Genomic DNA, 25433 nt, shown 5'->3' with positions numbered 1-25433 from the left:
AAAATTACAAGTAACACCCTAATTAAGGTAGAAAATATTCCTATTTCTTCTTGGTAAAAATAAAATTTAAAGATCCAATGTTTTGAAAAAAGCCAATTTGTAGGTGAAGAAACAGACAGCACAACCTCCACTAATTGCGATTTTACAAGCTATGGAAAATTATTTCTTCTTGATGTCACTATTTCATTTTATTTAGATATGGAAAACAATTTCTCTTTAATTGTAGATTTTGCTTTAGCTTTCAATTTTCTATTTTTCATTTATTCTATAGCAAAATGTACAATTTCCTCCTCTCCTTATAAAGTAAATAAATAAAAATATACTAACGGCGTGAAGTAAGAAACTGGGAGAGAGATTTAATATATAGATTAAACGGCGTTAGTTGCCTGGTCTTCTTCTTTGTTGATATTGATGAGTGCTCTCTCACACACTGACGCTGCATCTGGTGACGAGCTGGTACTTAACAGCGTTTTCTCCGACAGAAACGCCGTTGTTTTTGCTCCCGAAAGTGATATAAGCCGGACACCTAACGTTGAGATGATACCTGCCTGAAACGAAAGTCCCAACTTTCCATCTCACCCGTCCATCAATCTTGATCACCATGAAGATCGTTCCGGCAGCTTGTTCGGACTTCAAAGCGACGGAGAAATCGGGAGCTATAGGGACCATGTTCCCGTAGATGAAAGGGGACCAAACATTGATCTCATTATGACCCTGGTATGTTGGAGGGAGAGCTGTCCTAAGGGTGGTTTGTTGGTTCCGGTAGGTGGCGTAGATGACGAGCCTGTCGTAGTAAATCCCGATTCTGTCATTGGGGTTTCGGGTGGATACGGTGACTTGGAAATTAGAAGTGAGGAAATTGGGACTGGAGGCGTTGAAAGCATAGACGGTGGTGTCTTGAAGGATGAAGCGGGGTTTTGTGGGGCGGAGGATTGCCCAAATGATGAGGATTGTGATGAGAACGATAAGGAGGAAGACTAGAAGGCAACCGAAGAGCCTTCGGATGAGCTGCCGCCGGCCTTTGCCATGGTTGCCGCAATCCTTGGCCGTCATGGTAGGCAGAAAGTGAAGGTCGGTGAAAGTTTGGTTCTAAGGGGAGAAAAGAGAGTTCAACCTATATACCTATCTGCTTTTTTTGTATAATGAGATGAACGTGTTGCGGTGTTGAGGGTAGTGTAATTGATATTTATATAAAACAGAATTTTTAGTGGATGTGTAATGAATCAATAATTGAATTTATATTAAAGCACTACCTCTCAGTGTAGAGTACTCAAGGGTGTGCTAAGAAAAAGTGTTAATTTTTATTACATATGTATAATAACGGTATATGCTGACATAATATGTATTCGCATTATTCATTTTATAATGAATTAATAATAAATCTGATATTTTTAGAAACATTATAAATTTATAATTTCATATTTTTAAAGATTAAATATAGTTATTTTACTTTTTAGAAGGTTAAAGTATAATTTTGTTATATATTAATTTATAATTTATTTATTTATAAAAAATTGAATTATTATTTTTATTTTGAAGAGATCATATATTAATTTATAATATTTTGTAGGTGTCAATTTTATCTAGATGACCGTAAATCCTTTACTATAACATTGGTGGTTTAGTTGACTAGTTAAAAATAATGGTAAAGTATTTTAAATTTTTTATAAAAAAAGAAATGTGAATTTGACTTAAAAATAAAATTAAAAGAAAATTCATGGATAGTGCTACAAAATTACTCATGTAATTGTTCAATGTCAAGTCAAGAAAGGGAAGCTCACTTTTTGTTAATCAATCTTGGAAACAAACAAACCAAAAAAAAAAGTAGATTTAAAATAATTTGGGATTCCATAGTCCATATGAAAAGAAAATTAAAAAGAAAAAATAGCAACTTTATGAATTATTGAGTTCAACATTCAACAGTTAATTCTAAACCAAAAGAAGATTATAAAAAGATATTCTAAATCAAAAGATAGCAGAAAAAGTGATTATCAAACAAAAAAGAAAGAAAGAAAAAAGAAAAGTAAAATAATAGCAAATGGTGTCATAACAGGGAAGCTTCCAGCTCGGCCTACCAACTTATTTATTTGAGGTTCCAGAACATACATTACATCTCAGCTGAGTGCTACGAAATATAAATTTTGTTAACGTAATTAAAATCTCCCTATATTATTTTATTTTTAGCATTGAATTTTCAAAGTATAACTTTAATGAATGTTTAGATGGCCAAAATTACGGGTAAAATTCTAGTATTTAATTTGTTAATTTGTAGTTAAAAAACAAAATTGGTGTATAAATGAGTTAAGGCTGTAAGAAAAGAGAAAAATTCCGATTTGAGTTTGAAACTTCATACTTTGTCTGTCTTTCGAATTAAAAGGTTTTTGGAACCAGTTGCTGAGGCTGCGTGTGCATGATACGCGCCATTGTCCTGTCACAAAATTATTCACACTGAGTGCGAAAGCTGTCGGTTTGGCCGACACGTCAACTGGAATGAAAGGGCGAGAGTGAATAAAGTTTTGATGCAGACCATCTTCATCCTCCATATTTTTCTTTAAATTGAATCACCTAAAATTCAAATATAAATAAATAAAATTGAGAGTGGATTATAATAGGAGTTCAAAAAGAAGATAAAAATCTAGTAGAATCGAGACTATTACAGTGAAAAAGGGTAGTGTTGGTAAAAGAGGGCTTGGGATTCTTTTCCAGTGAAAATGAAATGCAGACCTTTTTTTTGTTCGTAAGGGGAGAATAGTTGAACAAGACTTTTCTAACTATTAAATAGTTCGGCAGACCCAAGCTTTTTGAGGTTTTTCTTATCAAATAAATTATTAGGGTAATTTAATTTAAAATAAATCCAACAAAATAATAAAATAGAAAATTGAGTGGTAGGCTGGTCAGCTTTTGAGCACTGAGATTTAAGCGGATTTCTCATCCCTTGTCTTCTTGTTTGTTACAAATTAGCAAATCACAAATCTTGTTTCAACTCCTAAAATGTTCTAATTCTCTTGTTTTCTTTTGTACTAGGCTTTTCGCTTTTCAATGCCTATAAACATTTGTTAACACATTGTTTATTTATTTTCTAACAAGGGTTAAATTCTGTTAATGCAAAAATTCTGTAATACCCCAAACCCGGCCCAGACGTTATGGTTGAATTCAGCGTGTCACATTGAAGTGTTTTAGTGAAAACCATATTTTCATTGAAAACCCTTCTTAAAATAAAAGAAACCTTAATTAACTAAAAAAAAACCTTTCAGCTACGAAAGCCTTGTTTAAAACATTTGATTTTAAAAAAACTTAGTTGCGGAAACGTAGAAAACATACTATAATTTAAGAAATCTATGTTCAACTTCTCATAATTACAATGAAAATAATAATAATAATAATTCAAGTAATAATAACATAATGAAAACCTTATTACAATCTGGTCTGAACATACTTAAAAAGAAATAAAAACTTAAATGCTTAAAAAAAATCAAGTCCGAATTATCTTACTAGCCGGCCACCCAGAGTCCCTCCAAACATCGAATCTTTTACTGAGCATCACCTGGAAATAAAATAAAGAGGGGGTGAGTTTTCGCAAACTCAGTGTGTACAACCCTCGATGAAAAACAAGCATTCAAAGAGAAACCATCAAACATGCAATGCAATCCCATCCAAATTATCCATCTGCTACACACCAGCTCCGTCCCCCGTCACACCATGTGGGGATATAAATATCGACCCACCCAACCTACACACCAATGGTAGCCCGGTTGCGGGACTACCTTCATTTACATATTGGGCATTAAAAGCCGTCGGTGGATCCACGATTGTTAGGCAACCATGCGATCCTCATATACTTCCTCCGTTCCCCATATGCAACCTAAGCAGAACATCATATGTATGCATGTCACATCCATAAAACTTATGTTCAACTCCTAGGGGTATTTTGGTCATTTTTGCCCTTAGGGGAATTTCGGTAATTTCCCCTTAATTATGGTTTTCACTTACCTTGACCCATTATCAAGTGCCGCGAGCTAAAATGAATGAATACTATGCACTAGTTAGGATTCCAGAGAAGAGGAGGTGGATCATTAAGACCGCTTAAGTACCAAGCTTTCCCTAGATCCAATCCTAGACATGCATATACCCGTTGCCACGCTTAACCCTTTGACTTGTCCACAGTCGCAATATATTAATTAAGTCTTATGTAGTTATCATTTACTAGGCCCAAAACCCCTTACAAAGCCCAAAACAAATTCACATACCTGTATCTGGCCCATTAAGCCCATTCATATTCATATGGCCCATTAGCCCCAAATCACCTGTATATGGCCCATTAGGCCCAAATCACATTTATATGGCCCGTTGGGCCAAGTCACATTCATATTCATGCTCACATTCAAATTCTTATCACATGGCATCAATATTCAATTTTTGCCTATTATGGGCCCAACAGCCCATCGGGCCCATTTAGCCCATTTTGGCCCGTATGGCCAAATCACAACCCAAGTCCACGAAATCGCCCGTCGGTCTTAGGCAACCTATTGGTCTCCCTCTTACGAGTGTTCGCACACTCGCAAGACTACCATAGCCAAACTTTCGACTTTTCAGCATTTCGACATTTCGGCTTTTACCGATTCATAGTTTGTGTGCAGTGTATGTACACACCTAGTAAGCAAGCGCGCCACGATTCCCTTAGTCACCAACCTAAAATGATATCACCCTTTCATTAATCGTATGTTTAATCCATATTCTACCCAAAAATCGAAACCTCACCTTAACCTTACCTTGAACACCAATCCTTAATAGATTTCCTTGATCACGTACTCCCTAGATCTGCATTAATCTTACTCATTAAAACCAGAATAATAGATGAATCGTATCCAACACAAGTCCCCTTACCTTAACTATGAACATTCGGCCACCTTAGCCAATGGGAGAGGAATACTTACCAATACCGCGACATCTAAGGAGCAATTCGACAACGAGCTAAGATCCGCGATCCTATACTAATTCCCTACCACTGTTGATTAGAAAGAGTGAGGGGAAATATTCGATACTTAGCAAAGAAAGCCATTTGGAAGAGTAACACTTAGACTAGATTCAGTTAAAGAGTATTCGGCTCTAGAGATTTGAATGGCAACAATTGCTTATTCGACACCAAGGGAGAGACAAAGAAGAATCGGCTAAACCCAAAAGTGAAACAAAGAAATCGAAACAAGGAAATAAAAAAGAGAACAAGGATTTTCGGCTTTTGAAGAAATCATCAGAAAGAAAAGGAAGAAAACAAAAGGCTTTTAAGCTTTTAGGGAAGAGGGTTTCTGACAACAAGGTGAGAAAAAGATTTCAGCATTAGCCTCATACCCTTGCATTCGGCACATATTTATAACCTTTATAGCCGAACTCCTGAAGCCCAAGTTCCCATTTCGGCTCCACTTGCTCCTCACTTCTTATCTCCTCATTTTTCTCCCTGATAACCCCTTGAACTTTTCCTCAGATTTCTCTCCTGAACACTTCCCTTGGAGTCCATTTCCACGCCACTTCCAACCTTCTAGAAGGCCAAAATTAAACTTCTAAAAACACTAAGCTAGGATTCGAACCTTGGACCTCCTTGCTAGCTATTAATGCCACCTCCCTACACTTTAAGTGGCATCACTTAGCCAATCCTTCACAAGGCTTTTTGATGCTATTTTCCCTATCTTTATTTAAAAGCCTAACTACTTGACAACCCTGATTCTTTTAATAACTAAATTATAATTTCTTCTACCCTTTAATTCGAACTCAAACCTACCATTACGTAATTAACACTTAACCGAAATTACTAAGTACAAAAAAAAAGAAAATTCAAGATTTCGGGATTTTTGGGGCGTTACAAATTCAGTGCGGAAAATCTCAAACATACAAATAACAACTCAAACAAAAAGAAAATGAAGTAATAGGATAAGGTTTTAAGGTGTGTATCAAATCACTATCTTTAAAGTTCTATTCACCCCACTTATACTCGGTGTGCAAATAAGTTTCAAGTAAATGAACCTCGATGATACAACGAGGCTTGACGACTATTTACATTTTGCACTAACAATTCTTTATAGAACAATCTAAGAATAATAAAAGATGTAGGAAGCATAGAAAGCACTTTTGAAAATTTTTTGTATGTTTTTCAAATAAAATCTCACTCCTACTTATAGGAATTCTCGTGTCTCTTCATAGAGACATAAACTTTCAATAGGTGTATTTTTCTGAATAATCACATTTTTAAAAGAGACATAATTATTGAACTAATATTTCTTGAGTAGTTATAATTTTTTTTTTTCAAAAATCAAGTGATAAAACTCTTGATCAATAACCAAAAGATGTAACTTTTGATTAATTAGATCATTTCATTTATAGTTATCAGAATACTATAAATATTTGAAAATGTTCCAACAATCTGCCCCTATTTTCAAAAGATTTTAGATTTTGATAATCTTGAAAATCAATTTGCACAAATGACGATGTCTTATGACTGAACATTCACTTAATGAAAACATGTTAAAGTTAATCGAGTTGCGTGGTAGACTAAGCTTTGAACCAACTATTCCATTTGCCTAATCGAACACATCTCACATGATGATTTCAACACTAGTTAAATTATGACCATGTGTCTGTGTCCTCTTTTAATGAGTGTTGTTAGAGTTAAGCCCTTGAGCTCCTACAATCGACCACACTTCACGTTCACATAGGTAGATCCCATTGAAAGTGTTTTCGTAATTATAACACTCTAACATATTTATGTTATGGGTTCAATAAGAGTACATTACTCATCCTTCCCTTATCATAACGACCTAGCACTTTAAACTTAGGATGAATTTATTTATAGTGCTAGTAGTCACATACTAATGATGTACTTTTTCTCATTGAACTCAATACTTGACGTTATACCAAGTGTTGTGTAACAGCCTGATTTTGGGCTTAGTCGGAACAGTGGTTTTGGGACCACAAATTCGAGGCCAAGAAATTATTTTTATTATCATTTTGGTGTCATAGTATGATTATATGAGTGTAAGAAAAATTTGGTGAGTTAATTTTAGCGTTTGTGAGCTTAATTGTGAAAAAGGACCAAATTGCATAAAGGATAAAAGTTTTGTTTTATTAGTTAAAGGTGTAAAATTACTGGAGAACCATAATTGGAGGGGTTTAAAGAGTAAATAGACCCTTTAGAAGCTGATGGCCAGCCATAGGGGACAAGAAAATCAAATGGTCAAATGGGTAGGTGACTTAATGTATAATAAAATATTACCCTAGTGATTAGCCATCATCTTTTCATTTTTCCTTTCTCCTCCACTGAAATTTTCAGCAAAAAGGGGGGTTTTTGGAAGCTTGAAATTTCAACAACTTATCATCTTTGAAAGTAAGTGATTTTCATATTCATTATTAATGATTTTTGTATTTTTAGGACCCTTATAGCATGAGCTTTCCATTGAGGGGACTATTTTGCGAAATGGATGATAGTCTAAGGATTTGCCATGAAAGAAAATGAACCTTGGTTGTTAAGTAAACAACTTTTGTGAAAGGATTTTTCATGAAAACCCCTAATAGGGCCATTTTGTAAGGTTTGTAAAATAGGTGGTAATTGTGTGAAATGTGTGAAATTATGCGTTGCCATAAGCATGAAATAGGTTCGGCTGGGCTTGGTTGATATGAATATTTTATTGAAATTGATTTATTAGCCTAAGAGAAAAATCGTAATTTTTGTAAAGTTTAAGGGCAAAATGGTAAATTTGCCAAAGTATATATTTTGGAGTGTATTAATTATTATGATGATTAAATTAGTGAAATTTTTCATTTTAGATCAAGAAAAACGCAATCTAGACTTAGACTGGGGGAAGACCAAGCTAGTTGAATAACTCAACTTAGTCACCTACTTTTGTATACCGAGGTAAGTTATACGTAAGTAATGCAAATTAAATGTTATCATTTATTTATACAATTAGTTTGGCATGAATTGTTGATTTTTGTTGGAAATGTGAATTATGAGAATTAATGTAATAAAGACTCCTAGTTGAACATTAGGAATAGATTTGGATTTAATGCCATGACATTGAGTGATATGTGTGCTAGTGTAAGACATGTCTGGGACATGCATTGACCACATTATAAGAGCCAGTGTAAGACATATCTGGGACATGTATCGACATTAAGACGAGAGCTAGTGTAAGACATGTCTAGGACATGCATCGACCTCGAGATATACAAGCTAGTGTAAGACCTGTCTGGGACATGATGTCAGCTTGTTGTGTGTTAGTGTAAGACCTGTCTAGGACATGGCATCAACACCGATAGATGAGAGCCAGTGTAAGACTTGTCTGGGACACGGCATCGTCCTCAATATATGAAAGTTAGTGTAACACCTATCTGGGACATGGCATCGACTTTGATATGCTAGCCAGTGTGAGACCATGTTTGGGATATGGTGTCGGCATCTTATCCCATGTGGGACTATTGAATATCTCGTAGTATTCCAAATGGTTAAATGGGAAATTTATGGTTTGTATCAAAATGAGAGAGCTTATGACCATGTGGTGAGTGGTATAGGTACCTAAACGAGAATTACGAAATACGAGCTTCATTTACGTTGTATGTTTAGCAAGGAAGGAAAGTGAGTAAGTATTGCTTATAACCATTTGTGTATGTTACATGAAGTATGAAATGTGAATTTAATCAACATTGTATGCTTGGTGAGAGATGAATATGAACAAATAATATTTATGAATCCTCACTTTCGAGTGCAAAATTGAATTATATTGGGAGTATGATCCCTTATGCTAACTTGTAGTTATTTCATTATTTACAAGCGACTTACTAAGCTTTATGCTTACCTCTTTTCTTTTCCATTTCCTTATAGTGTCACCAAATTATCTCGTGGATCAGATACCGTTAGAGGCCTCGTTCATACTATCATTTGAAGCTTGGTATAGTTAGTTCTTTTATTTTGAATATGACATGTATAGGACTTTGTCTTTTGAGTTTTGTGTCTTTGTTATTTGGCCGAATGTGTTGGCTTGGGATAAAACCCTTCATTTTGTATAAAGCCACAAATTATGTCTAATATTTATCTATGATATGCAGTTGATGATGTTTCATGGATGGGCAAATTACACGAATGAATAAATGCATGCTTGGATTATTATAGCGTAATGAGGGTTGTTTTTAATTATCATGTTGTGGTTGAATGGGCCTTATGTTGGTGCATGGACTTGCTAATATTGATGTGGTATAAGTTAGTGCGAGTAAGGGTGGCAAAAAGGCTTGGTAGATAGCCCTATTTTTGTCCACACGGTCAACTTCATGGGCGTGTTGTCTGGCCGTGTGTCCCCTACAACTTGAATTTGCAAGTCAGTATGCATGGTACTAAACACACGGGCAGAGACACGGCTGTGTGGAGAACACGACCTCTGGCCATGGGCATGTGCCTTGGCCGTGTGCCCCTAATTTGTTGCTGACGCCAGAAACAGAATGTCAACGTTTTTACATACGGGCAACGACACGGGCGTGTCATGGCCGTGTGAGGGACACGAGCTATAGACACAGGCGTGTGCCCGGTCGTGTGAAAACCCTTATAAGTTCAAATTTGGAATTAAATTCACACAGGTTAGGGACACGGACGTGTCCCTTTGTGCTTAGGCCGTGTGAACCACATGGGCCTTCAGCATGGCCAAGTCAAAATGGCCACACGGGCGTGTACCCATGTTTTAAGAGGAATTTTTCAAAATTTTCAAGGGTGTTTAGATTAACCCCGAATCATTTCCAAAGTGTGAGTTGGGCCTTGTAGGCCCATATTAAGAATTTCTAGATTAAGAGTGAAAAGTTTTAAATTTGATCTAGTTTTTATGACTCGGAAATGATTGTATGCATGTGTTTAAGTCAAGTAATACCTCGTGCCTTGTAACACCCCTTACCCGTTACCGTCGCCGGAACAGGATACAAGGTATTACCAGAACATAACACATACCATTAACCATAACCGAAATATAAATATGTCATCCAATTTGATAGTGCATCATATAATATATGTCTTGAACAATATTAGCCAACTTTAATGGCTTGTACAAATTAACTGGTCGAGTACTGTAACTAATATTTTAAACCTAGACAAATATGACACGTAACAAAATAATTAAGCCTACTATACATGCCATAATTCAAAACGTTTAGTTCAAATACCCTAAAGTATGATAGTGCGGGTAGATCTTCACGATCCTTAACTCCTGAACAAGCCGATGAACACTATAAGACAAAAGAGAGAAACAAGGTAAGCTTATAGCTTAGTAAGTAAGTATGTAAATACTAATTAAAGAATCTAACATGTTTACACAACAATTCAAGTTTATCTACTTTAACTTCACTATTCATTCCACTTTGATTTAGCTGTCTCTACTGCATCATATTCACTAAATAAATCATAACTCAGGTTACAAAACTCAAAATTCAAATCCGTAAAATTTCCCTGAATCTAGACTCATAAAGCTTTTTGCTAATTTTTTTCTATAATTTTTGGTTCAGCCGATTAGTACAGTTTATTAGTTAAAGTTTCCCCTGTTACACAGCTCGACTGATCTGACCTCTGTTCACTACGAATTGAATATGTCTCAGTACACAATTCAAACAACCCTGAGGTCTGTTTCATTTAAAACTAGTCTCAATAAGGAATTTAGGCATGTAAACTATATTTCTTAATTTTCCTTGTACAATTTTTAATGATTTTTCAAAGTTGGAACAGGGATCACGTATTCATCCTGAGCAAGTCACATACAATTGTAAATATCTCAAAATATAGAACTCCTTTGCTTGCTCTGTTTCTTTTATATGAAAGTAGACTCATTAAGCTTTAATTTCACATCTCATTAAACCTCTAATTATATTCCTCCTATTTTTGGTGATTTTTCAAATTCACGTCACTGCTACCATCTAAAAACAGTTTTAATGCTAATTTCACTCTTTCACACATTCTTTATGCTAACCTCATTTTATCTTATATATGTATATACCACAAATCATTTTCACCACATTTCATTCACCATAAGTGTAGGTCCAAACCACAATATCACCACAAAACCATCCCGTTGAACAATTCGGATCAATCCTCGATATTTAATGGTTTCAGCACACAGCTCCACCATCATACTTCGCTTAGTTCGGTTCTCTTGTACACATGGTGAACACTTAGTACCACTCATGCGACCCAACCGATTTGTCTCGTAGCTCTCTTGTCTACATGGTGTCCTTCACTTGGAATCACGCATGCACCTAGCTACATTTATCTTTCACGTAGCTCTCTTGTCTACATGGTGTCCTTCACTTGGAATCACGCATGCGACCTAGCTACATTTATCTTTCACGTAGCTCTCTTGTCTACATGGGATACATCTCGTATCACACATGTGACCTAGCTACTACAGGTGTCTCAGTAGCTTTCTTGTACACATGATGTGCACTCAAGATCATACATGTGACCTAGCTACGCCCTCTATTTCATTCGATCTCTCAGAATGTTCAACCGGATCTCTCTATATTTATTTCCATTCTTCCAATAGTCGATTTATATTTTAACATCAGCTAGTATATTTATATAATAGGCTGAAATATAAAATGTACATGAAATTATTGTAATATTTACATACAAACTTACCTTGGTGCAAAATGTGGAAATTTTGCAATTTAGTCCAAAACTTTTTCCTTCCCCGCTCGAGATCAATTCGCGTCTTTCTTGATCTATAATAACACATTTAGCTCATTTAATACTCATACTATTTATTTTAATCCAAAATCACATCATGGAAAAATTACATTTTGCCCCTAACTTTTCAAAATTACAATTTTGCCCCTAGGCTCGGAATTTAATTTCAGCCCTTATTCTTATATTTTATGATATGCTGAACATTTTCTCTTCTACAACAACATCAAATTCTCACTCTATCATATAGTTATGAACAATAGGTATTTTTACCGATTATGCTGCTTTTACTCGTTTTCACTTAAAACCGAGTAGCACAAGTTATTTAACATAATTTAAAACCTCATATTCTATCATAAAACATCAAAATACACAAATTTCACCTATGGGTATTTTTCCAAATGTGAACCCTAGGTTAAATTATTACTAGCATAAGCTTAATCGAGCTTCCAGATTCCAAAACGTAAAGAACATTAAAAGCGGGCTTGGAATCACTTACTATGGAGCTTGAAAGTTGAAGAAACCCTAGCTATGGAGAGAGGGAGAATTCGCAGCAACTAAGGAGGATGATGACCAATTTTGTGTTATTTTTCCCATTTTATTTCATTTAATATCCAAATGACCAAAATGCCCTCCTTACTAAACTTTCAAAAATTCCTTCCATGTCCTAATTTTGTCCATGAACTTAAAATTGGTCAAATTGCTATTTAAGACCTCCTAATTAATATTCCAAAACAATTTCATACTAAAACTTCGGGATGCCAATTTTGCAACTTATTCGATTTAGTCCCTACTTTCAATTTAAGCACTTTAGGCATAGAATTTCATCACGAAATTTTCACACAATCATGCAATCATATCATAAACCCCAAAATAATTATAAAACAATTATTTCTATCTCGGATTTGTGGTCACGAAACCACTATTCCGAGTAGGCCCTAATTCGGGTTGTCACAATTCTCCCCTTTTGAGATTTTCGTTCAAAATCTTACCCAGAAAGAGGTTTGGGTCTCTGTTTCCTCATAGCTTCCTCAGTTCCCACGTAGCCTCTTCTATCCCATGTCCGTGCCACAATACTTTCACTAAAGCTATACTTTTATTTCTTAACTGTTTAACCTCTCGAGCCAAAATCTTTATTGGTTCCTCCTCATAGGTCATATCCGATCGAATCTCAATTTCTGTTGGAGAAATCACATGTGAAGGATCAGAACGATAACGTCGCAACATTGATACATGAAACAAGTTATGAATTTTTTCTAACTCTGCCGGTAAGGCCAACCGATATGCCATCGGTCCAATTCTCTCAAGAATCTCAGACGCCCAATAAAACGCGGACTCAACTTGCCTTTCCGACTAAATCTCAGAATCTTTTTCCATGGTGACACCTTCAAGAACACTTTATCACCCACCTGAAATTCAATCTCTTTTCTTTTTAAATCTGCATATGACTTTTGTCGATCTGAAGTAGCTTTTAAGCAATCCCGAATTACTTTTATTTTCTCTTCGGTTTCTTTAACTAGATCAACTCCATGAATCTGTTTCTCACTAAGCTCGGTCCAATATAAAGGAGTCCGACACTTACGACCATACAAGGCTTCGTACGATGCCATTTGTATACTTGATTGATAACTGTTATTGTAGGCAAACTCAATCAAAGATAGATATTTCTCCCAACTACCTCCAAATTCTAAAACACAGCATCTAAGCATATCTTCGAGTACCTGGATTACTCTTTCTGTTTGCCCATCTGTTTGTGGATGAAATGCGGTACTAAAGTTCAATTTTGTACCCAAAGCTTCTTGTAACTTTTTCCAAAATCTCGAGGTAAATCTTGGATCTCTATCTGATATTATAGACATAGGTACTCCGTGCAACTTCACAATTTCAGCAATATATAATTCGCTAATTTATCAAGTGAGTAATCAGACGTCTTGGTATAAAATGGGCTGACTTTGTTAATCTATCAACCACTACCCAAACAAAGATCCTTCTTTTTAGGAGTTAAAGGCAAACCGTTACAAAATCCATGGTAATCTTGTCCCATTTCCACTCGTGCACCATTACCGGTTGAAGTAATCCTCAAGGCACTTGATGTTCACTTTTACTTGTTGATGATCAAACACTTGGTTACAAATTCGAAATGTCCCTTTTCATACCGCCACCAATCTGACTTCTTTAAATCATTATACATTTTTGTGCTACCAGATGAACGATAAATGACCATTGTGCGCCTCATGTAATATTTTCGAATCAATTTATCGTTTTTCAACACACATATCCGTCTCGAAACATCAAACAATCATCCGGTCCAACTCGAAAATCGAGTCGTAACTCGATTCGCATTGAGTTCTCTTGATCCGCAACTCATTATCATTCTTTTGAGCATCACAAATTAACTGGAGAAATAACGGTTTAACTCTCATTTCGCTAAGATTGACCCATCATCGACAATGCTAACCCCGTGTTCATGGCTCTCAAAGTAAAAGAAATTTTTCGCTCAAGGCGCCAAGAACTACATTTGCTTTTCCGGATGATAATCAATCACTAGATCATAATCCTTTAATAATTCAAGCCATCTTATTGTCGCAGATTCAGATCCTTTTGATTCATCAAGTACTTCAAACTTTTGTGATCAAGTAAAAATTCGGCATTTTCACCGTACAAATAATGTCGCCAAATTTTCAAGGCAAAAACAACAGCGGCCAGTTCCAAATCATGTGTAGGATAGTTCTTCTCATGCGGTTTTAACTGTCTCGAAGCATAAGCTACCACTTTACCCTCTTGCATCAACACACATCCAAGGCCTGTCAATGATGCATCACTATAAATTACGAACTCCTTTCCGACTCGGGCTGTACTAAAATTGGTGCTTCCAGTCAATCGTGCTTTCAATTTTTCAAAACTTTGTTGACATTTATCAGTCCATTCAAACTTAACATTCTTTTGCAACAACTTAGTCATAGGAGAGGCAATCATCGAAAATCCTTCAACAAAACGTCTATAATACCCGGCTAAGCCTAAAAAGCTTCTAACCTCGGATACATTCTTGGGCGGTTTCCAATCAACGATCGCAGAAATCTTGCTTGGATCCACCCGAATACCATCACCTGAGACTATATGCCCCAAAAATCCGACTTCACGAAGCCAGAACTCACTTTTACTAAACTTGGCAAACAGTTTCTTTTCTCTCAAGATTTGCAATATAGTTCTCAAGTGTTCGCATGTTCAGACTCATCTCGAGAATAAATTAAAATGTCATCTATAAACACTACTACAAACTTATCCAAATATGGCGGAAGATCCGATTCATTAAGTCCATAAATATAGTGGAGCATTTGTTAAGTCGAAAGGCATCACAAGAAACTCATAATGTCCATACCTTGTCCTAAAGGCGATTTTCGCACATCCGACTCTTAACTCTCATTGGTAGTAACCGGACCTCAAATCAATCTTTGAAAACACTGTGGCCCCTTTAACCGATCGAATAAATCATCGATCCTCGAACGGTACTTGTTCTTTATAGTCACCTTATTAAGTCGACGGTAATCAATGCAAAGTCTCATTGAACCATCCTTCTTCTTTACAAATAATACAGAGCACCCAGTGGAGAGAAACTCGGTCTCACAAATCCCTTGTCCGTTAACTCCCGCAATCGAGCCTTCAATTCTTTTAATTCAATGAGCCATTCTATATGGAGCAATCGAGATCGGTGCGATGCGGCAACAAATCAATGGCAAAATCTATCTCTGTTCGGAGGCAACCTGTGCAATTCCTCAGAAATACATCCGAAAACTCACAGACTATCGATCGATTCAAATTTCATTGAGGCAACTCAATATTCATTACATAAGCGGATAAGCTTCACACCCTTTTCTCATGTATTTCAATGCGGACATGTGCGAAATCACCATAGGCAATTTATTTGATTCATCTGTTTCAACCCACGAATTTCTCCATTTTCACATTTCAACTCTAGTGTCTTTTGTTTACAATCTACCTTAGCATCATACAATGTTAACTAGTCCATTCCCAAGATAACGTCAAACTCACCAAATGGTAACAAACATCAAGTTGGCGGAAAAAAGTGACCTTGAATCATTAATGGGCAATTCTTGCAAACCTTGTCAACTAGCACATATTGGCCTAAGGGTTCGACACTTTAATCGTAAACTCAAGAATTCAACAGCAATTTTTATTGGATACTAAATTCATGCAAATATAGGAATGAGTGGACCCGGGATCAATCAATGCAATAACAATAGTATCATAGAGAAAAATGTACCAAGAATAACATCGGAGATGATGCATCTTCTGCACGTATAGCATAAGCTCTAGTAGGTGCTCTAGCTTCGATCTTGCCGTTAAATCTTTCATCACGGTTTACTACTAGTCCCACCTCCAGATTTCTCGGTGGTCTACCTCTACTAGCGGTGGTATTCATCTAGCACTCTGAAATTTTTCTTCTTTAATTTTCTCCGGACAATCTCTAATAAAATGCTCACGAGAACCTTTTTGAAACAAGCTCGCTCGGTCCCCCAACACTCACCATAATGTTGCTCGCCACATTGTCGACACTCGGGCTTTCTAGGTCGCACATTACCCACACTTGCCATCAAGTAGCTTGAGCTTTAGACCCGAATATGCTCTACCACGATCTCTGTGTGAATCCCCAATTGAAACTGTCATTCGAGGGTTTATCTCTTTGGACCTCTTAGGTTGAGATTGAAATGGCTTGCTTATCTGTCTTTTTCGACATCTCGGGCCTCAATAGCACTTTTCTTCTTTCTTTGTTCAATTCTTGACTTTAAGAGCTCGATCAACCAATACTACAAATTCTTTCAACTCCAAAATTCCTACAAGCACTTTAATGTCCTCATTCAGCCCATCTTCAAATCTTCTACACATAATGGCCTCGGTGGACACACATTCACAGGCATACTTGTTGAGTCCTACAAATTTGCGTTCATACTGCCTGAGACATTTTCCCTCGCTTCAATTCAAGGAACTCCTTCCGTTTTGATCAATAAATCGCTGACTTATGTATTTCTTTCTAAATTCTTCCGGAAGAAATCCCAAGTAACTTTTTCTTTTGGCACCACTGCAACCAAAGTCTTCCACCGGTGGTAAGTGAATCTCTCAAAAGTGATACAAGACACTTTAAGCATTCCTCGGTGTACATGAGAGCTCATCAAATACACGAGTAGAATTTTCAAGCCGTAATTCCGCTTTCTCGGGATCATCATCGACCTTTGCTCTAAACTCTTGCCCCTTGTTTTCGAATCTTGTCAACCGGAGGCTTGTTCATTCTTACCAAATCTATACCTTGAGCTACTGGAGAATCGTCGAGGTATAGGAGGGGTGGAGGAGGTTGAGCATTTGGATTTGCTCGAATAAATTCAAGATACCAATTGTTCATCATTTGGAGAAAGGCATCCGAGCCTCATCTCCTTGTCTCAATGTCTCAGTCTACTTTCCACAGTAGCGGTCCCTTGTGCGGGAGCCGGCACATTACTAGCAAAGATCATCATCGGTAGCAGTTCCTTCGGGATCCATTACTATATTAAAACAAGACACGCTTTAGAATAATCAGAGTCACCACACTATCACAATATTTTTATGGCATGTATAGCTAGACCTTTACACACACTTTATTAGTCCGAGAACCGACTAAACCATAGCTCGATACCACTAAATGTAACACCCTTACCCGTTACTGTCATTAGGAACAGATACAAGGTATTACCGAACATAACACATACCATTAACCATAACCGAAATATAAATATGTCATCCAATTTGATAGTGCATCATATAATATATGTCTTGAACAATATTAGCCAACTTTAATGGCTTGTACAAATTAGCTGGTCGAGTCTTGTAACTAATATTTTAAACCTAGACAAATATGACACGTAACAAAATAATTAAGCCTACTATACATGCCATAATTCAAAACGTTTAGTTCAAATACCCTAAAGTATGATAGTGCGGGTAGATCTTCACGATCCTTAACTCTGAGCAAGCCGATGAACACTATAAGACAAAAGAGAGAAACAAGGTAAGCTTATAGCTTAGTAAGTAAGTATGTAAATACTAATTAAAGAATCTAACATGTTTATACAACAATTCAAGTTTATCTACTTTAACTTCACTATTCATTCCACTTTGATTTAGCTGTCTCTACTGCATCATATTCACTAAATAAATCATAACTCGGGTTACAAAACTCAAAATTCAAATCTGTAAAATTTCCTGAATCTAGACTCATAAAGCTTTTTGCTAATTTTTTCTATAATTTTGGTTCAGCCGATTAGTACAGTTTATTAGTTAAAGTTTCCCTGTTACACAGCTCGACTGATCTGACCTCTGTTCACTACGAATTGAATATCTCTCAGTACACAATTCAAACAACCCTGAGGTCTGTTTCATTTAAAACTAGTCTCAATAAGGAATTTAGGCATGTAAACTATATTTCTTAATTTTCCTTGTACAATTTTTAATGATTTTTCAAAGTTGGAACAGGGGATCACGTATTCATCCTGAGCAAGTCACATACAATTGTAAATATCTCAAAATATAGAACTCCTTTGCTTTCTCTGTTTCTTTTATATGAAAGTAGACTCATTAAGCTTTAATTTCACATCTCATTCAACCTCGAATTATATTCCTCCTATTTTGGTGATTTTTCAAAATCACGTCACTGCTACCATCTAAAAACAGTTTTAATGCTAATTTCACTCTTTCACACATTCTTTATGCTAACCTCATTTTATCTTATATATGTATATACCACAAATCATTTTCACCACATTTCATTCACCATAAGTGTAGGTCCAAACCACAATATCACCACAAAACCATCCCGTTGAACAATTCGGATCAATCCTCGATATTTAATGGTTTCAAGACACAGCTCCACCATCATACTTCGCTTAGTTCGGTTCTCTTGTACACATGGTGAACACTTAGTACCACTCATGCGACCCAACCGATTTGTCTCGTAGCTCTCTTGTCTACATGGTGTCCTTCACTTGGAATCACGCATGCACCTAGCTACATTTATCTTTCACGTAGCTCTCTTGTCTACATGGTGTCCTTCACTTGGAATCACGCATGCGACCTAGCTACATTTATCTTTCACGTAGCTCTCTTGTCTACATGGGATACATCTCGTATCACACATGTGACCTAGCTACTACTGACAGGTGTCTCGTAGCTTTCTTGTACACATGATGTGCACTCAAGATCATACATGTGACCTAGCTACGCCCTCTATTTCATTCGATCTCTCCAGAATGTTCAACCGGATCTCTCTCTATATTTATTTCCATTCTTCCAATAGTCGATTTATATTTTAACATCAGCTAGTATATTTATATAATAGGCTGAAATATAAAAATGTACATGAAATTATTGTAATATTTACATACAAACTTACCTTGGTGCAAAATGTGGAAATTTTGCAATTTAGTCCAAAACTTTTTCCTTCCCTGCTCGAGATCAATTCCGCGTCTTTCTTGATCTATAATAACACATTTAGCTCATTTAATACTCATACTATTTATTTTAATCCAAAAATCACATCATGGAAAAATTACATTTTGCCCCTAACTTTTCAAAATTACAATTTTGCCCCTAGGCTCGGAATTTAATTTCAGCCCTTATTCTTATATTTTATGATATGCTGAACATTTTCTCTTCTACAACAACATCAAATTCTCACTCTATCATATAGTTATGAACAATAGGTATTTTACCGATTATGCTGCTTTACTCGCTTTTCACTTAAAACCGAGTAGCACAAGTTATTTAACATAATTTAAAACCTCATATTCTATCATAAAACATCAAAATACACAAATTTCACCTATGGGTATTTTTCCAAATGTGAACCCTAGGTTAAATTATTACTAGCATAAGCTTAATCGAGCTTCCGGATTCCAAAAACGTAAAGAACATTAAAAACGGGCTTGGAATCACTTACTATGGAGCTTGAAAGTTGAAGAAACCCTAGCTATGGAGAGAGGAGAATTGGCAGCAACTAAGGAGGATGATGACCAATTTTGTGTTATTTTTCCCATTTTATTTCATTTAATATCCAAATGACCAAAATGCCCTCCTTACTAAACTTTCAAAATTCCTTCCATGTCCTAATTTTGTCCATGAACTTAAAATTGGTCAAATTGCTATTTAAGACCTCCTAATTAATATTCCAAAACAATTTCATACTAAAAACTTCTGGGATGCCAATTTTGCAACTTATTCGATTTAGTCCCTACTTTCAATTTAAGCACTTTAGGCATAGAATTTCATCACGAAATTTTCGTACAATCATGCAATCATATCATAAACCCCAAAATAATTATAAAACAATTATTTCTATCTCGGATTTGTGGTCACGAAACCACTATTCCGATTAGGCCCTAATTCGGGTTGTCACATGCCTAGTCCCAGCTTCAGACTTGAGTAAAGGGTGTTACATTTAGTGGTATCAGAGCTATGGTTTAATTAATTCTAGGACTAACCTAGCGTGAGTATGAGTCTAGCTATACATGCCATAGTTGTATATTGATAGTGTGACAACTCCTGATGAGATAAATTGTGTTTTTACATATAGTAAATGGATCCTGAAGTGGCTACAGTGAATGATGTTGAAAGTAATGCGCCGGCTCTTGCTGAAGGGACCGTGTCAGTACATAGTGGGCCCGTGACAATGAGTCAGGGTGGAGAGGCCAAAAAAGCTTACCTCCACATGATGGATGCATGGTACTCGGAGTTCGTTCGTATGAATCTGAACACTCCACCTCTTTCACCTCCTCTGATTCTTCAGCTTGTCCTTATGACTCCCTACGAAGTAGGAGGGAGAAACCTTTAGTAGACAGAATCCGTAAGAATGGGGCCGAGGAATTCTAGGCGAACAATGATGATGACCCAGAAAAAGTAGAGTTTTGGCTAGAAAATACCATTAGGGTATTTGATGAGCTGTCATGCACACCCGAGGAGTGCATGAAGTGTGTCGTATCACTCCTACGAGATTTAGCCTATCAGTGGTGGAATACTCTTGTGTCCGTTGTGTCGAGAGAGAGGGGAACTTGGGGATTCTTCTAGGAAGAATTTCGGAAGAAGTACATTTGCCAACGGTTTATCGATCAAAAGAGGAAGGAATTTCTCAAACTTAAGCAAGGTCGTATGACAATGACGAAGTATGAGCGCGAGTTTGTGAGACTTAGTAAATATGCCTGAGAGTGTGTATCCACAGAATCTATTATGTGTAAGAGGTTTGAGAATGGATTGAATGAAGACATCCGACTATTGGTTGGCATCTTAGAGTTAAGAGAATTTGTGGTACTTGTTGAGAAAGCTTGCAAGGTTGAAGAATTGACTAAGGAAAAGAGAAGAGCGGACATTGAGTCCCGTGACTCAAGGAATAGATAGATGGGGAAAGTCACATCAAACCTTATCCAAGAGATCGAGAGACTTTCCTACTCGGTCAAATACGTTAGTGGGGTTCTCGAGCAAGAGTAAGAATAAGCAGTATGCAGCGACTAAAGCCCAAACCACTTCTATTGCAAGTGTTGGTAGTGCTCGCCTAGATCAACCAGAGTGTCCTCAGTGAAGTAGACGTCATTTTGGTAAATGCCGAGGAAGTGAAAGAGGCTGTTTCAAATGTGGGTTGTTTGACCATTTTATCCATAGTTGTCCCGATATAGGCGAGAAAAATAGAGATCAAGCTGTGAGATCGGGTAACGCTCCTTCGAGGGGTAGACCACAGAAGAACTTGGAAAGTGGGGCTGGCAGTTGAGGTACACTTAAGGATTCTACTATGAGGTCCGAGGGCATAGCACCTGCAAAGACTTATGGTATACGTACCCGTGAAGAGGTAGAGTTTCCCGATGTGATTACGGGTACTTTTTCTATCCATGATATATCTGTGATTGCTTTAATTAATCTAGGGTCTACCCATTCTTATATTTGTATGAAATTGATACCCAGAATGAAAATACTAGTCAAGCCCACTAAATTTGTGGTAAAAGTGTCCAACCCGTTAGGCAAACATGTGATAGTTGACCAAGTATGTAGAAATTGTCCTTTGACAATTAGAGGTCATTGTTTTCCGGCTAACCTAATGTTATTTCCATTTAATGAATTTGATGTAATCTTTGGGATAGATTGGTTAACTTTTCATGGTGTTGTAGTGGACTGTGGACGAAAAGTTATCGAGTTGAAATGTGGAAGCGGGGATGTTCTTCGGGTTGAAACGAGTGAATTAGACAATTCGCCTGTAGTGATATCATCTATGTCGGCAGTGAGACATTTGAGAAAAGGGTATGAAGCTTACCTCACTTTTGTATTAAACACTCAAGTATCTGAATTGAAGATCGAGTCAATACTAGTGGTATGTGAGTTTATAGATGTGTTTCCGGAGGAATTACCCGGATTGCCTCCAACTAGGGAAGTTGAGTTTGGCATTTAGTTAGTCCCTAGTACGACACCCATCTCGATTTCTCTGTATAGGATGGCTCCAACAAAGTTAAAGGAGTTGAAAGTTTAGCTACAAGAGTTAACGGATAAGGTGTAACAGTCCGATTTTGAGCCTAGTCGAAATAGTGGTTTCAGGACCATATATCCGAGTTGGAAAAATATTTTAATATTATTTTATGTGCCTATTGAATGTGAATGAACATGTGTGAAAGTTTCGTATGAAAATTTAACTGTTTGTATGTTTAATTTGCAAAAAGGACCTAATCGCATAAAAGGTAAAAGCTATGTGCTAGATGTTAAAAGTGCTTATTTGACTTGGCTTATTAAATGAGAGGTCCTTATGTTGTTATTTGACCATTGGAAGTTTGAATGGACATTAATAACCATCCATTATGTGATTTTATAATGGTTTAATAAAGGTTATAATAATAAAATGTTTAATAAGTTAATATATGTTAAAACAAAACATGCAAATAGGCATTATATGTTGTTTTTGTGCCGAAAATTGAAGAACAAAAGAAAAGAAAAAGATCTTTAGGGTTCGGCAAGTTTAAAGCTTAATTGAGGTATGTTTTTGTTTCGGTCTTTAATAATTTCTACGTTTTTGTAATCGTTACTTCGTATACTATCAAACCCTTGCTTCAATTTTTGATTTTGGTGATGATTTTGAAATGTGCCATTGATGAAACTATGAATTTTGTGATGTTAGTTGATAAATTATGGAAGCTTGATGTTGGGTTTAAATGTTTTGTTTTTTGATTTTTGATGAAATTGAGTAATTTGGGCTAAATTGTAAAAATATTATTTTGAGGGACTAAAATGTGAAATAAATGAAATGTGTGGACTAGTATGAGTACTATAAGAATTCGGCTAAGCTTGTGTATATGCAAATTATGTGTATTTTGTGATTTTATGAATTAGGGACTAAAGTGTCGAAATATGAAAATGTGAGGAGTAATTTGCAAAATGCCCTAATTGTGTGTATATGGATTGTTTTGAATGATTTGGTGAATAAAAGGGTTAATTTTGAATACATATAGATCAAGAAAAACGGGCGTGCTTTATGGCCGTGGGCTTAAGTCAGTAGCTAGCTAAGTATCACACGGCTATAGTACACGGGCGTGTCTGTTGGCTGTGGAGAAAAGTCAGTATGCATGCTCTGTTTTGGCATGGCTTTGACACACGGGTGCGTCTAGGCCGTGTGAGGCACACGACCTGATCATACGGGCGTGTGACCTTTTAAAATCGAAAAATTTCTTATAAGTTTGAAAACTTTCATATGTTATCAATTTGATCCCAAATGCATGTTTCAGCTTTGTATACTTGATTTTATGTGAATATTGAATGTAAATGAATGACTTTATTAGTAATGAAATGATATTGTTGTATGGTGGTTCTGATTTGAGTTATAAGTTAGGTAATGCCTCTTAACCTATTCTGACGACAGTTATGGGTTAGGGGTGTTACATAAGGGTTTTGCGAGACTGAGCTATTCCTCATGAGGTACTGCGGTACTTTTTGTGAAAAAGAAGGATGGGATGATGAGGTTATGTATAGATTATAGACAGCTCAACAAGGTGACGGTGAAGAACAAGTATCTTTTGCCAAGGATAGAGGATCTGTTTGACCAATTGAAAGGAGCCACAGTGTTTTCTAAGATAGATCTAAGGTCCAGTTATTATCATTAATATTCAAATGAAAATAAAATTCATAGCATAATACATTTATGGGCCTTAAAACAAGCTTACAGAGCCCTAAGAAAATAGTTTGGGAACAATTAGGATCTAATTTGAAATAAAATAGAAAGTTATAGAAAAAAGTTGAAAAATTTGAAAACAGGGGTCACATAGCCGTGTGACCAGGCCATGTGACTGCCTAGTCCGTGTGGCTCAAGGACTTGGTCATGTGGCCAAACTATGCACAACTCGAAATAGGGTCACACGGTCATGTCATAGTCTATGTACCCACTCATGTACAATTCGAAATAGGGGCACACAGCTGTGTCGTAGGCTGTGTGGGTATTCGAAATGAGGTCACACGACCAAGTCGCCGGGCCGTGTAACTCTCCGTGACCGTGTGAGTTAAACATGCACAAAAATTTAAGAAGACACACGGCTATGTGAGGAGGCTGTGTGTGGCACACGGTCAAGGGATAGCTCGTGTCCGAGGCCATGTACACCTTAAAAAGCTTTCAAAAGATGACATCTTTTTAACCAAATCTTAGGTACCAAGTTAACCCAACAACAGTCATTTCCATCCACCAAAAACATATTCAAATAGGCTTAAAACATACCAAATCACTCAACCTAAGTGCCTAACCAATGTGAATCATTGACACCACAATTCATTTATCAAAACTATCTACATTTCATACCAAACTAGTAGCATTCAAGTTTACATATCTGATCATGATTTTCGTGATGACAAGTTTTAAATATTTAAAAAGAATCATTCTTGAAACTAACTATTATCACGATGTAGGCAAGTGTACCTATCGAACAGTAGTATAGTTTTAGCAAGACCGGATTATCGAACCCAAAGGAACTAGAAGTACTAGTAACGACTGTCTTTTTATTATCTAGCCTAAGAATAAGGGGGTTTTGTTTTAACTAACTAATTATCTAAACTAAGAATTCACAAAACGTAAAATTGGGAAATTACTTTTGGAAAAACGATTGAATTAAGACAATACCTAAGGAAGAATCCACCTAGAGTTCACTTGTTATTCTGACTCCGAATCGGACGATTTATTCATTTAACTTGTTCCGTAGAGATCCCTAAGTTATGTTATTATCCCTATTCAAGACTAATAACATCTAATCCCTAGGTTGAATAATTGAGACTTTTCTCTAATTAACACCCTAGGGTTGCATTAACTCGATCTATGGATCCCCTTATTAGGTTTCACCCTAATCCGGCAAAATCTTGTCACCCTATCTCTAGGCGCGCAATCAACTCCAGTTAATTATGACAAATGTACTATTAGATAGGGTCTATTCCTCCTTTGAATAAGAGCTTATCTTGAATCAGTATCCTGGGATATCAAAACAAGAATTAAGAACACATAATTAAGAACAAGTTAAATATTTATCATACAATTTAGAAAATAATAACAAGATTCGTCTTAGGTTTTATTCCCCTTAGGTATTCAGGGGATTTAGTTCATAACAAAAAAACAAAACATCTCAGAAGAATAATGAATACAAACATAAAGAAAACCCAAAACTCCTGGAGGGAAATTGAGGGGAGATCTTTA

The 25433-nt window shown here is 36.3% G+C and overlaps 1 protein-coding gene across 1 annotated transcript; it reads right to left on the bottom strand.

Annotated features, from left to right (window-relative positions):
• Positions 1-227: 227 nt before the first annotated feature.
• On the bottom strand, positions 228-1393 carry LOC108457927 (NDR1/HIN1-like protein 1). The gene has a single exon (XM_017757142.2). It carries the CDS (start codon positions 1051-1053, stop codon positions 424-426), a length of 630 nt encoding a protein of 209 aa, XP_017612631.1. The 5' UTR covers positions 1054-1393; the 3' UTR covers positions 228-423.
• Between the last annotated feature and the right edge of the window lie 24040 nt (positions 1394-25433).

The sequence above is a fragment of the Gossypium arboreum genome, chromosome 4 (genome assembly GCF_025698485.1).
Source record: "Gossypium arboreum isolate Shixiya-1 chromosome 4, ASM2569848v2, whole genome shotgun sequence".
Classification (NCBI taxonomy): domain Eukaryota; kingdom Viridiplantae; phylum Streptophyta; class Magnoliopsida; order Malvales; family Malvaceae; genus Gossypium; species Gossypium arboreum.
The sequence above is the reverse complement of the archived record's forward strand: the minus strand, read 5'-3'. Positions and strand labels throughout refer to the sequence as shown.

Excerpts from the sequence above, each read along its gene's own strand:
- LOC108457927 (XM_017757142.2), bottom strand. The coding sequence starts at position 1,053 with ATGACGGCCAAGGATTGCGGCAACCATGGCAAAGGCCGGCGGCAGCTC.